Raw genomic sequence first — 12,279 nt, forward strand, 5'->3', positions numbered from 1 at the left:
TGGTTGATGTCCCAGCTTGAATGCTGGTGTTTCAATGAACTATCATTAAATATCGACAAGTCAATGTTTCCATGAGGACCCCTATTACAGCCATCTGGTTAACCCATTTGGCGAGTCACTACACAGAACCTTCATGATGGACTATAGGGGTAACATGGGGAATTTGGGTTCCTACTTCCAGACATCACTCGTAGAACTCCAGTCCCTTACTTCTAGGGAACATGTTCCATTAGTATCTGCCTTCAGGCTATCTCTATAGAAGATGCACTTGCAAAAAATTCAAAGCTATCTATAAGCAATTGAAAAGATCAGCTTACTCGCCTGCCTAATGAAATATGAAGATTATTTTACTCAATGTAAGCACAATTGGACAGTTTGATAAACAGTGTTCGATGATTAATGAATTTCCCTCCTCAGCAATATAGTCGCTCTGCGATATACTTGGATATTATGTATATTACACGTATATGGAATCGGAAGTACACACATTTGTAATAAGCCACTGCATTTATAACACTACCCGTCAGGATGTAACATACGAAACAGAGATTAGCACTTTATGACAAATATATATATATATATATATATATATATATATAAAGGACGTTTATAGAATTAAGTGTTTGGAGACATAGTTATGAATAACTATGATTTTTAGGAACACATAATAGTAAAACAAAATATAAGCATCAGCCTTCCTTGGAGTCCATGTTGGGTTTTCTCAGGCCCTTTAAACATGTTTTTTTATAATTAGTATTGTGTCAGACTTCAGACGTATCGTTTAAACATTAGATGTATCTTGGACTTGAGTTGCATCTTCCATGATGGTGGCATTGTTGATGGCAGTTGAATTCTCCATTAATGAGACAAGACTGTTTCAAGGGCGTAAAATGGGAGGAATTCATCATTCAAACTCTTTTCATATTTTGTATTTATTTTCCATTAAGGATGTTGAGGGTAACAGTGGTCCTCGTGCTTAACGACAACCATATAAATCATTAGTCTTTGGCTTAGAATGTGAAATTTTATGTTACTAATAAAACTAAAGAATTTGCTATGGACTAACAAATACCATAGACATAAATATTTATATTTTCAGGTGTTTCCAGCCATGCAGCACTACGGAGTGAATGGTTACTCTCTGCACGCCATGAATTCGCTGAGTGCCATGTACAATCTCCACCAACAAGCAGCACAACAGGCACAGCAAGCCCCTGACTACAGACCTTCGGTTCATGCGCTTACGCTGGCAGAGAGACTGGCTGGTAAGAAAAACTATGTGTCAGTCCATATACTGTGTTTCTTTGTCACATCATCTCTGATATAGGATATGTTATTTTCTTGTGAGACATGACTTGGGTTGACTAGCACATTTTGACAATGTGTAGGGCAAGGGGCACTCTTCCTCTGCTGGTTTTCTATTATTTACACAGTGTTCAAGAGTTTCATTTCCACTCTACATGAAAGAGATAGATACCAAAACTGGTGATTAAAAGATAAATAGATAGTTTTCCTATTCTAATATTGAAATGGAACATAGACATTTGATACAAGTTCTTCAAACCACTTCCAATAATTAAATTGGCCTTTTTTTATCTTCCAACGGCTGTACATTTCAAGACATCATTTTGGAAGCTCGTTACGGATCCCAGCATCGTAAACAGAGAAGAAGCCGCACTGCCTTCACGGCGCAACAGTTGGAAGCTCTAGAGAAGACTTTCCAGAAAACTCACTATCCTGATGTGGTGATGAGGGAGAGGCTGGCCATGTGTACCAACCTTCCAGAAGCCAGAGTGCAGGTAATTAACAGTCCTATGTATACTTTGTACCATGACTTGACCATAGCTTACTTCATTTCTGCTTACTGAAGGAACCGATTGGTTCTTTACGATGTTACCTTCAGTAAAATAACCAATCATCTGTTTCCATAACCTAATTCAAAGCAAAGTGGTAACTATATTTATGTAGATATAAGGCAGATGCTATTTATTAATTGTGCATCTCTAAAACAAATGATTAGTCAATTATAAATCTAATGTTTAATAATATTTGAACTATAGGTTTGGTTTAAGAACAGAAGAGCCAAGTTCCGCAAGAAGCAGAGAAGCCTTCAGAAAGAGCAGCTTCAGAAACAAAAGGAGTCAGAAGTGAGCAGTAACAGCGAAGGCAAGAGTGACTCCGCACCTGTAGAGCCTGCAAGTCTGAGCCATGATTCCAAGAAACCCCACAGCTCAGTGGGCGATACTAGCATTGAGCTGAACTTGACCCTCTCCGAACAATCTGCAGGTGAATCGGCAGCAGAAGAACAGACCGATAAAGAGGAGGAACCCAAAACACCACAGGGAGAGCCAAAGGCAGCGAAAACTCCAACTCCGGACAACAGGATCTTAAATTGCAAAAGAACAAGTCCAAAAACAGGTCAGTCTTGAAAGATTTACAATAAAAGGGTTAGGGGTATTTCTTTTGTGTTCTAAAGGTCATATCTGCATTTCAGATGCCCCTAGCTAGGACTACTCCAGGTTCAAAAAGTAAAACGTATAACTTAAGATGTCATAGACGGTCAGTGACATGATAGAAAGAGACATTGAAGTTAAAAATCTTGAAATTCCTTTTTGCCTCTCATGTATGCTCTCCAAACTGCTCATATTTTTTTTGTCTTTATGAAAAATGTTTCTGTTAGTTTGCCAAAGACATACAATAAGATTTAGAGGAACCAGGTGTTTCCCAAAGCTCATGTCACAGATACTGTAGATAGCATATTTACAGCAAACATGGTACCAGCAGTGACATCTATACATAAAGTATTTCTGATACTCCATAATTACAATGTAATGCAGGGTACATATTTAAAGTATTGCCTTTTTCATTACAGAATCTCCAGCCAGCACCACAATGACTCCTTCCTCCAGCAGTTGTCTCACCCCAACTCATTCATATTCCTCGTCTCCGCTCAGCCTCTTCCGTCTGCAGGAACAATTCCGTCAGCATATGGCTGCCACCAACAACTTGGTCCATTACTCATCCTTTGACATGGCCAGTCCTCCAGCGGTACCGTACTTAGGCATGAATGTGGGCATGGCTCCACTGAGTTCTCTACATTGTCAATCTTATTACCAGTCCTTGTCTCATGCGCAACAGGTCTGGTCTTCTCCTCTCCTGCAGACATCAGGTGGCCTCCCAAGCTTAAACAGCAAAACAACAAGTATTGAGAACTTGAGGCTCAGGGCAAAGCAACACGCAGCTTCCTTGGGACTTGACACATTACCAAACTGACTGCAAAACTCAACCATGGACAAGAAGATGCTACCTTTAAATCAGTGGTTATCAAAAGTATTTTCTGGAGATCATAATTATACATTAGTAGGGACTTAAAGGTACAAAGCTGTTGAAAACACCGGTACCTATAAAGAATGGTTTTAGATTTATCAAGGTAATGCCGGAGGAATTCTGGACAGTGATTTTCCAATATTTATCAAAGACAGGAATCCCATGCAAGTAAAAGGAATCATTTGTCTCCAGATCTTCATACATTTGCCTTGATAAATAACTTTCATAGATAGAATCCTCTACGAACACATACCACGATTCCGGCCAACATAAAGGAAAATAAAGAGTGAGCTGAGAAACAAGCCTAAAACTATTTATCACATTCTACTAAAACACAAAAGTATAACTTAGTTTAGATCATAGAGTTTGGAGAATACCAGCTAAGAAACTTGATTTTTTAATCATCCCAGAGCCACCCAAGATCCGCACTCCATAGTAGCACATTTGCATTTTGTACAATAATGCTGTTGGACTATGCCGAGGATTCATTTAAACCAAATTGGTAACCACAAGCAGCAAGATGGCAACCACTGGTTTAGAAGATCAATAAAAAATGGAAAGCTGAATTGTAAATTGATGTTTGTCATGTATTTTGTCCATTACAGTAAGGAAAATCGAATCACCTCTCATAATGAAACAGGGATAAAATAATATTTCTTGCTACAGCTGCATTCGACCTTTCTCGAATTAAAAGGATTAACATGGGTCCACCTGCATGAATGTTATGAGATATTTTTCTTTCTAACAGTTCATGAAATTTTTGAGGTCAAGCAACATGAAAGGAAGCCCAAAACATACTATATATCTGCACTTTGCTTTTATTTTTACTGCCGTTCCAACAGGTTCTGCAATGTGCAGCCGCTGGCTTGATATGGAGTATAAGATGGTAATAGACAACCATACAGAATCATCCCTGGTACTTTAAGACCATCAGCCACTACATGATGTGTGTGTGGCCACCGGCCTTAAAGTACCAAGGCTATTTTACATCCCCAGTCTGGCCCTGTATGATCCTCCATATTAGCAGTTCATTTGCATACGGTGCCACACCGTAATGTCATAGGGTTTAAAAGAATGCATATTTTAAACGTTACATCTTCATTTATCTTGTCATGACAGTGAATAATTTTTTTTTTTAAATTCCTTTAAATGAAAAGATCGAATGCGGCAGTAATGCGTTTTTGTACAAAATGTAAAAGTGCTGTCGTTTTTTTTTTTTCCTTGAAAATAAATCCCTGCTTGTATATAGGTGAAATGGTTGAAAATGTCCTTCGCGTGTTATATGTCAGTGTAGCTCTGAAGATCGTGTCACTTTTTCTCTTGATTGGTTCCTGCTCTGCCTGATCGCCTTGTAATGTATGGCAGAGCAAGTTGCCCAAGGCAGTGGGACAGGGTAAAGGTTACTTTGTTATAATGTATTACTAAACCTCTGCTGGCTTTATCATGAATCAGAGTAATATATTTCAGGGCGAAACATTAAGGGCAAACTCACAATGAACAGATGTTTTTTGTTTAACCCTTTCATAATCCAAAGACTTTGAGAACGCACAACAGAACAAAATTGTGGAATATTGTGCAAATATTTTTTATCACGCAGAAACATTTAGTAAGCAATGCCCCAGACACAAGAGAATCATTGTTTGATGGCACTAATGCAGCTATGATAGAGGTCAATCAATTTTTTTTTTTTGTTTCCTGGAATTTGGTCATTCAACGTCTATATTTCCAGGAGGGATTTTTTGGGTCACTGGCTTTGCGTCCGTCAGTGCTAGATAGGCTTAAGTTCCCCATTTAGTCAACGGAGCCCCTATAAGGTCTGATATAGGGTTAAAGGAAAAGATAGCCTACATCTAAAATAAATAATTTATCCCCATGCCCTTTAAATAACAAATAGGTCCCACAGATGTATACGTGGCAAAACCCTAGAAATCAAATCAGTAATGAAGAACCATAACTTTTCGTTTCTCGCATCTCTTAAATATTTCCATATTTTCATGAACTGTACGGGAATTTTTGTGGAGTCCGTTTTATGCACATAATATTTGTTAATGGGGGGGGGATCACTGTGGTCATTCAGATATATGTTGTACAGATGTTGGATTTTGCTTTCAAATTGTACGTACTGATTTATTTATAAATGATGTGTACAGATGTTTGCCGTTGATGCAGTAAACCTGGAAATTTAAATGTAAAAATAAAAATAAGGCTTGTATGGCTACTGCTTTGCTGACAAAGTAAACGAGATTGTGTTTGTCTTTCGCTCAATTATTATTATATGAGGTCTAAGTAAAATAAAATATTCGGAATTTCCATTGTGTAGCTTTAGAGGCTTGTGACATATTTTCACAGTGAATTTATACCCAACGGTCTCCTATATTAAACATTTTTTTTAACAATTATACAGCTATACTTAAGAATGAAAAAGGCTGGAAGCATTGATGTATTTACCTTTTGGGCCACCCTCCACTGTCGGCATCTCAACTACAATAAAAGGTGCCGCGTCTTTTAATGAAGCCTATGAAGGCTGTGCTGGGTCAGTATAGCCTCCATAGGGTAAATGGGCTGTTTGAGGAAGGCAAAGAATTTCCTTGTAACTGGCCCATTGTGCAGTGGGACACTGGTCGACCTAGGCGAGGATACATCACAATACATATTTTCTTACAGCAATAAACTCAAAACACAATGTTTCTTCCCAGCCTAGTTCAGGAAATGAAATAATGAGGTTCAACAAAGATATACGTAAGGTTATGCATTTGCAAAAGATGAAGATGAAAAATAAGGCCATTGTAGTTTGGTGTCCGTGATCCAAGTGGTAGGGCCACAGAAGAAACTGGACCCTCAACAAATCTCTTCTAGGGTTGCACTTCCCATGTGGGGAAAAGGGAGCCGGAACTGTTAAGACCACCCTGAAGAAAGGGGCCCACTGAAGTGTTAAAGAGGTGGAGGGAGCAAACAGGCACAGACCACCCCCCAAAAAAGCATTCAGGAAAAGGATCCACTGCGGCAAAATCAGTGCATACTACAACAACTACAACAAAATGAATATGTGAAACCCTCTCAAAAACAAAACCAAGTGTCAAGCACCCATGTTGACCTAACTGGGGTCTCCAAGCAGTCCTCAGGTTTCATAGCCTTCCTAGCCTCAAGGTCAAAGGACCAACTGTTTCCCTCTCTCACTACATGGATCTTATCCATAATTTGTCCGCACCCTCAATCACAATAGCTGGAGATGCAATGTACCTGAGGAACAGTTGCTTCCTTGTAATCCCTCTCTGTCATTTTAAAGGCAAGAACTGAGATGATCTTGATGAGTAATAAAGTTTAAATTTGATTGATACATAGAGCCATTTCTTATATATTCTATTTTGTTTCTTTTCCTGTATAAATAATAAAGTAGCACGCACACTGTAAAACAGAGAAGAAAAATCGACCTTTCTAAAATATGGTGACCAGTGCAGTTAGGTGTTATAGTTGAGTAAAAGCTTTAAATGTCTCAGTATAAATTAGTCCAATAGATAAGAAAGTGTAACAACAAACCAGATGCTATAGATATGAAATTATAAAATATTAAGTGGTATTCGATACATTATTAAAATTCCAATTATAAATTCTGACATTTATCTACCTAAAATCATCCTGAGCTACCTTCATATATTGGGCTCTATCCTAAATTGCATTTTCCAGATGTATATGGTGAATCGTGGATGTTATCGGTTTGTCTTGGGAGAAGGACATGGTCAAACATCCATTGATGGAATGAGACAGAGAAAAATAGAACACTCTCCAACTCATCGGATCCAACAACCAGTGTTTAGCTCCAGGCGATAACTATTTATTAAACTCCTTGTGTCTTGTTTCACCTCTGTTTGAACCACGCAGAGGTCCATGTACACCATTCAACCTTTTGGCCGGAGGACAGATAATCAAGCACTCGGCAATGATACAAATCCCAGCAAACATTGTACAGTAATTTCCGAAAAGCAATGGCAATGGTCATACGCCTTGAGTAATTTTTGCTTAGCATTTATTGCCTAATCAATAGCAAAAGAGAAGCCCCATATAAAATATCTATGAATCCCCAGCTTTAGGTTAAAGTTCCAGAGACTTTATTGATTTCTTACAGTGTTGTAATCATACAGATTTTGTTCATCATACTAACCAAATATGAAATGACAAATGAGAGGTTAAATAATATGGGTCCCATTTTTGCCATAAGTTAACCAAAAAAGTAATAACTGTTTGTGATCTCGATTAATAGACTTTAATTTTTGCAAAAAATTTGATTTATTATAATTCATATATTAGAGACTTACGCCTCTAATTGGGCCATCTCTTAATTAACTATTTATTTATAGGCTTATGCCTATGTCCTGTGTATCCACAGCACTGGGGCACATGATGGCACTATATAAAATAATAATAATATCTTAAGAATTTTTGAAAATACTTTAGTTCCAGGATTCTATTACCCTTATAGTCTATTGCTTACTAATGATACCCTTTCATTCTATGCGTTATACTTTGAACCTATTGCAGTCTATATACCCAAAATTATGAGGTAATAGTGACATTGTAGTGACATTAGATGCCTCTGCGGATCATTTGACTTTAAAGAGCCAATAATAAGTGGTTTATGTATAACATAGAGCTGTGCATTAATGGAAAATCCATAGGAAATCCAGTTCCCCACATAATATACATCTTACAAAATATTATGTTATTGTAACCTAACCACGAGCGCCATATTAGTTTTTTTTAACATCTATGACAAATTAAGACTCAATGTAAAGCTACTTATAACATCATTGACCCTAAGACTAAAATATGGATTGATGCTCGGTAGCGTGTTGATAATCATGATTTATAGAAAAAATTCTCTCTAGGTATTGTACAATATATGGTAAAAGTGTTGCCCTTTTCACCAGACTTTGCTTGGACTACATGACCAGCTCTCTGCCCATAGAAATGTAGTAAATTGTCCTGAATCTGTTCCTGTGGGGTTCTTAACCCTGTTTAACAGATTATTATTATTATTATTATTATTATTATTATTATTTATTTATAAAACGCCGACAGATTCCGCAGCACTGTGATGGTCTATTAAAAGTGAAGTCACATACTAAAATTCTTTTCTCCTTGAGTCCCATATACTGTGCTATTTACAGTAACGTAGGTCGGCATTGGCAAAAACCTGGTTTTATCTCATTTTGATCCATAAACTAAATTTCTCTGCAGACCTGGAGGCCGCCATTGTTGTCAGTCATGCATAATTTTCAGTGACTTTTCCTGCACAAACACTACACTGAGCTGATCATTTATCGAAATGCTAATGAAGTCTGTTCCTCGATAAACTCATTAGTCAAGGTGTCCAGATTGGTGATTTCGACTGAGCCATTCTATTTTTTAACACAGGCAGTAGCAAGATTGGACTAAGATAACAGAGTTGGAACACATACAAATTGCTAATATGCAGCTGTCTAATTACAAACAAAGTTAATATAGATTATTATAGATATAAAAGGTATATAGATTTTTTTATGCTGTGTTGATTAATATCCTGCATTATAATGTTTAAGATTATATATATATATATAATCTTATATATATATATATATCTTATATGTACCCAGTAATTATAGCTTTTTATCTTTACAGTTTACAAGTGAGTTCAAGGTGTTCAAAATGGATAATTCTAAAAACATCTAATATTTAAAAAAACAATACCACGGTCCTTTTCAACAATAGGCTGGGACTTTATAGTTAAAGTTTGAAATTTTAAGAGTTAGGGTTACCAACGAAAACAACTGAATCCTCACAGAGGTTCCTGATTAAAAGGTGAAGTCTTGATCTTCTGTTGAGTGGAAAAGGTCACTCTGGATAGTATTAGAAGATTATGCAAAGGATGTATTACCAGAACTACTAATCCAAATGGGATACAGCAATGCTAACCCCTTCTGAGATGGAAAAGATGGTCACACATTGCCGTCTTAAAGCTTTTATCTAATGCTCGCCAAGTGAAGTGATTTTGATGGATTCCGTTAATACTTTCAACAAAAAGGTTGGACGCGTTTCTAGTGAACGCAGGCAGGATCAGATAAATGTTATTCAATAACAGAAGGTGATTGTGACTTGTGATACTGATTTATGACCGTTCAGATGCCAAAAAGATTCACTATCCCTTAATCCAGAGGAAGTAACACTTTTTATCCGATAGAAAATCTCTGTGTGCACAGAACAAGGTCCATAAGGATGTGGCTTGACGAGTTTGGTGTGGAGGAACTCAAGTGGCTACACAGAGTCCTGGCATCAACCCCATTGAACACCTTTGGGAATAACTGGAACGTCAATTGCGACCCAGGACTTCTTGTCCAACATCAGTGCCTGACCTCAAAAAAGCTCTTTTTGCTGAAAGGGCACAAATTACCACAGAATGTTGTGGAAATCCTTCCCAGAAGAGTGGAAGTTGTTATCGCCACAAAGGGGGTGACTCAATATTAATGTCCTTGGATTTGGAATGGGATGTTCAACAATCTCATATAGGTGTGATGGTCAGGTGTCTACATACTTTTTGGTATATGCATAATCTTAGATATTAGAGTGTTTGTGCCTTGGAGTGACAGAGGTTATTTCACCGTTTAAACAATGTATAACCTCAGTTCCCTGTTTTGATTACATTGTTTGGGGATTCATTACATGTTAAAAGGATACAATGCCTATTAAAATTGTGAAATGCTGAACTTGAGCATCAACGTGGCTGTGGGTGTCATTTATACTTCATATGTTTATCATAATATTGTTTTTGTTATATTGTTTTCCTGAAAAGGAAAGAAAAACATATATTATAAAATACCACGGAAAAGATACAGAATTATTTTATTGCCAAACACTATGTTCTGGTCCAATCCCAATTCAGTTCTTGATACATTGAATCACATCCAATAGTTACAATATTTAATTTCCTTTTTCTACATGGTTAAAGTATATGACCTTATTTGTCAATCATTGTGTTGAACTGGGGACTCAAGAAGAGCTTCACTTTAGAAAAAAATATCCCTGGAATATGACACCATCTTAAGATCACAATAACACGTTAATTTCCTTTTGAGTTCACTTTGGTGCCAGCAGTGTCGTCAGGAATGTTTGTGAGCTAAGACAAAAAGTGAATTAACCAGCAACAAAGGAGGGGACGGCCGATCAGGCAGAAGTAAATTGGTATTGAGTACTATTCAGAACTCCTGAATACTTGAGAACATTAGATCGTGATTCTGAAATGGAAAGACTTCAAAGCACTCGCTGCAACAATGTTTTCTGTTTGGCGTGTTTGGTGTTAGGGAATAAGCATCTAAGATGCATCTCCGACACCGGCTTCCACAGATGACATAAAAAGGATAAGTACACTGTGGGATTTATATCTGTATTTGGTCCTCAGCACAAACACCAAAGCTCCATGATTCTTCTTATCCAAAACAGCTGCTGCTATACAATACTGAGAAGTAAAGTAGGGGCTCTCATAATTGATGGGGCAAAATTTAAAGAAGTGGCCATATCTTAACCTACCCCGTGGTCGTACCTCCTCTGAAGTAGACACTATATGAGACACAAACATGTTGACTGTGCAGACAAAATTCAATATCCTAAAACACAGGGGATTTATAGTTGAAAAAGAAAACCTTGCAAAACCTCGTAGTCTTTATAGTTTGGCATTAAAAACAAAACAAAATGGGGGCTACAAAGCTGCAGTTTGACAGCCCACCCCTAGTCCAGTAAGGGTCAACTCAAGCATCAGATCTGCTGGCATGAGCCCAATGGCCACAAAAGGGGGTTGATTAATCTCATCTCACCAGGCCATGTAGGATAGAAGAAAGGAAAATGTTGTTCTATAAAGTAATGGGTGGCAGAGTTGTGTTTCTAGCCCCTGTGTTGTGCGTTATATCTTAGTCATGGGCTGTAATTAAACCCATAAATTTGCACCATAGACTTCAGTATTTTCTTAATGTAATGTTCTTCTTTATCAGAATACAGTGGTTATCTTCTGTGAGTTTTCTAAAATGGTTAACCAATGATCGTATCGACATATCAGTGGCGCCCTAAATGCATCACTGCAGTCACAGCCTCTACTGTTTTGCATATATTTTTGTTAACTTTTGTTAAACATATTTAGCTTTTCATACAGGGATCCGTGTTGAGACAGGGATTTTTACCCAAGGAGGGACTGCTATGATTCTTCTCTCAATAATTCCACCCATAAGCTTTTATATTTAATTCATGGGCTTGGTAACAGCATTGAAAAACAACGGACAGGTTAGCACAAGTCTAAGACAATCTCCTAATCCTGCACCTTAACATATGTCCTCCAAAATGGGTTCATTCCATTGTAATACAACATGTTTGTAAATCCCCTACTAATCGACTAAATCCAGTTATAAACCCCCGAAACAACCCAAACAGATGCCTCACATTAGTCATCATCTATTATCTGACCTTTCATTTTTTTTCTTACCGTCTTGGTTTTCACACTACGCTTGCAATTCCTTTTGCAATGTCAATAATGATACAGATTGTTATCATCTTGTGCCAAATTAATGTCAAGAACAATGAGGGGACAAAGAAGCTAAAATGCTCAGAGTGTGAAAATGAAAGCCGAAAACCTGTTGTAATTGATTTCCCGTCAGTATCACCTACAAAGAATGAGACAGGGATAAAGCTAATCGTATCAAATGGAGGCAAAAGATAGATTTGTACCTGTCTCACTTAAACACATCCTCCATTAAGGAGAAGAATGAAAGCCTTGGGTGATGTTGAGACATCTGTAATAATCTGAAAAACATCCTTTATCAAACAAAAAAAACTTTGTGAAATAAGCACATACTATAGCACCTAGGAAACAATGTCTTACTGTACTTAAAGGTATTTACTTTGACAGTTATTAATCATAGGATTTTGCTCGGTAAA

General features: G+C 37.3%; 1 protein-coding gene across 2 annotated transcripts; it reads left to right on the forward strand.

Annotated features, from left to right (window-relative positions):
• Positions 1-1,111: 1,111 nt before the first annotated feature.
• On the forward strand, positions 1,112-3,273 carry LOC149288528 (diencephalon/mesencephalon homeobox protein 1-like). Of its 2 annotated transcripts, none has more exons than XM_089491742.1 (4): positions 1,112-1,265; positions 1,621-1,799; positions 2,061-2,418; positions 2,873-3,273. In XM_089491742.1, the coding sequence occupies exons 1-4, from the start codon at positions 1,112-1,114 to the stop codon at positions 3,271-3,273; spliced, it is 1,092 nt and encodes a 363-aa protein (XP_089347868.1). The 2 variants fall into 2 exon arrangements, with proteins under 2 accessions (XP_089347868.1, XP_089347867.1); XM_089491741.1 differs by having other exon boundaries at positions 1,112-1,263; positions 1,604-1,799.
• The last annotated feature ends 9,006 nt before the right edge of the window (positions 3,274-12,279 follow it).

The sequence above is a fragment of the Sceloporus occidentalis genome, unplaced genomic scaffold (genome assembly GCF_023333645.1).
Source record: "Sceloporus occidentalis isolate IW3139 unplaced genomic scaffold, rSceOcc1.0.p SCAF_51, whole genome shotgun sequence".
NCBI classification, from domain to species: domain Eukaryota; kingdom Metazoa; phylum Chordata; class Lepidosauria; order Squamata; family Phrynosomatidae; genus Sceloporus; species Sceloporus occidentalis.

Excerpts from the sequence above, each read along its gene's own strand:
- LOC149288528 (XM_089491741.1), top strand. The coding sequence starts at position 1,112 with ATGCAGCACTACGGAGTGAATGGTTACTCTCTGCACGCCATGAATTCG. Across the intron at positions 1,264-1,603 it reads ACGCTGGCAGAGAGACTGGC|CGGCTGTACATTTCAAGACA; the intron begins TGGTAAGAAAAA and ends TTTATCTTCCAA. Across the intron at positions 1,800-2,060 it reads TTCCAGAAGCCAGAGTGCAG|GTTTGGTTTAAGAACAGAAG; the intron begins GTAATTAACAGT and ends TTTGAACTATAG.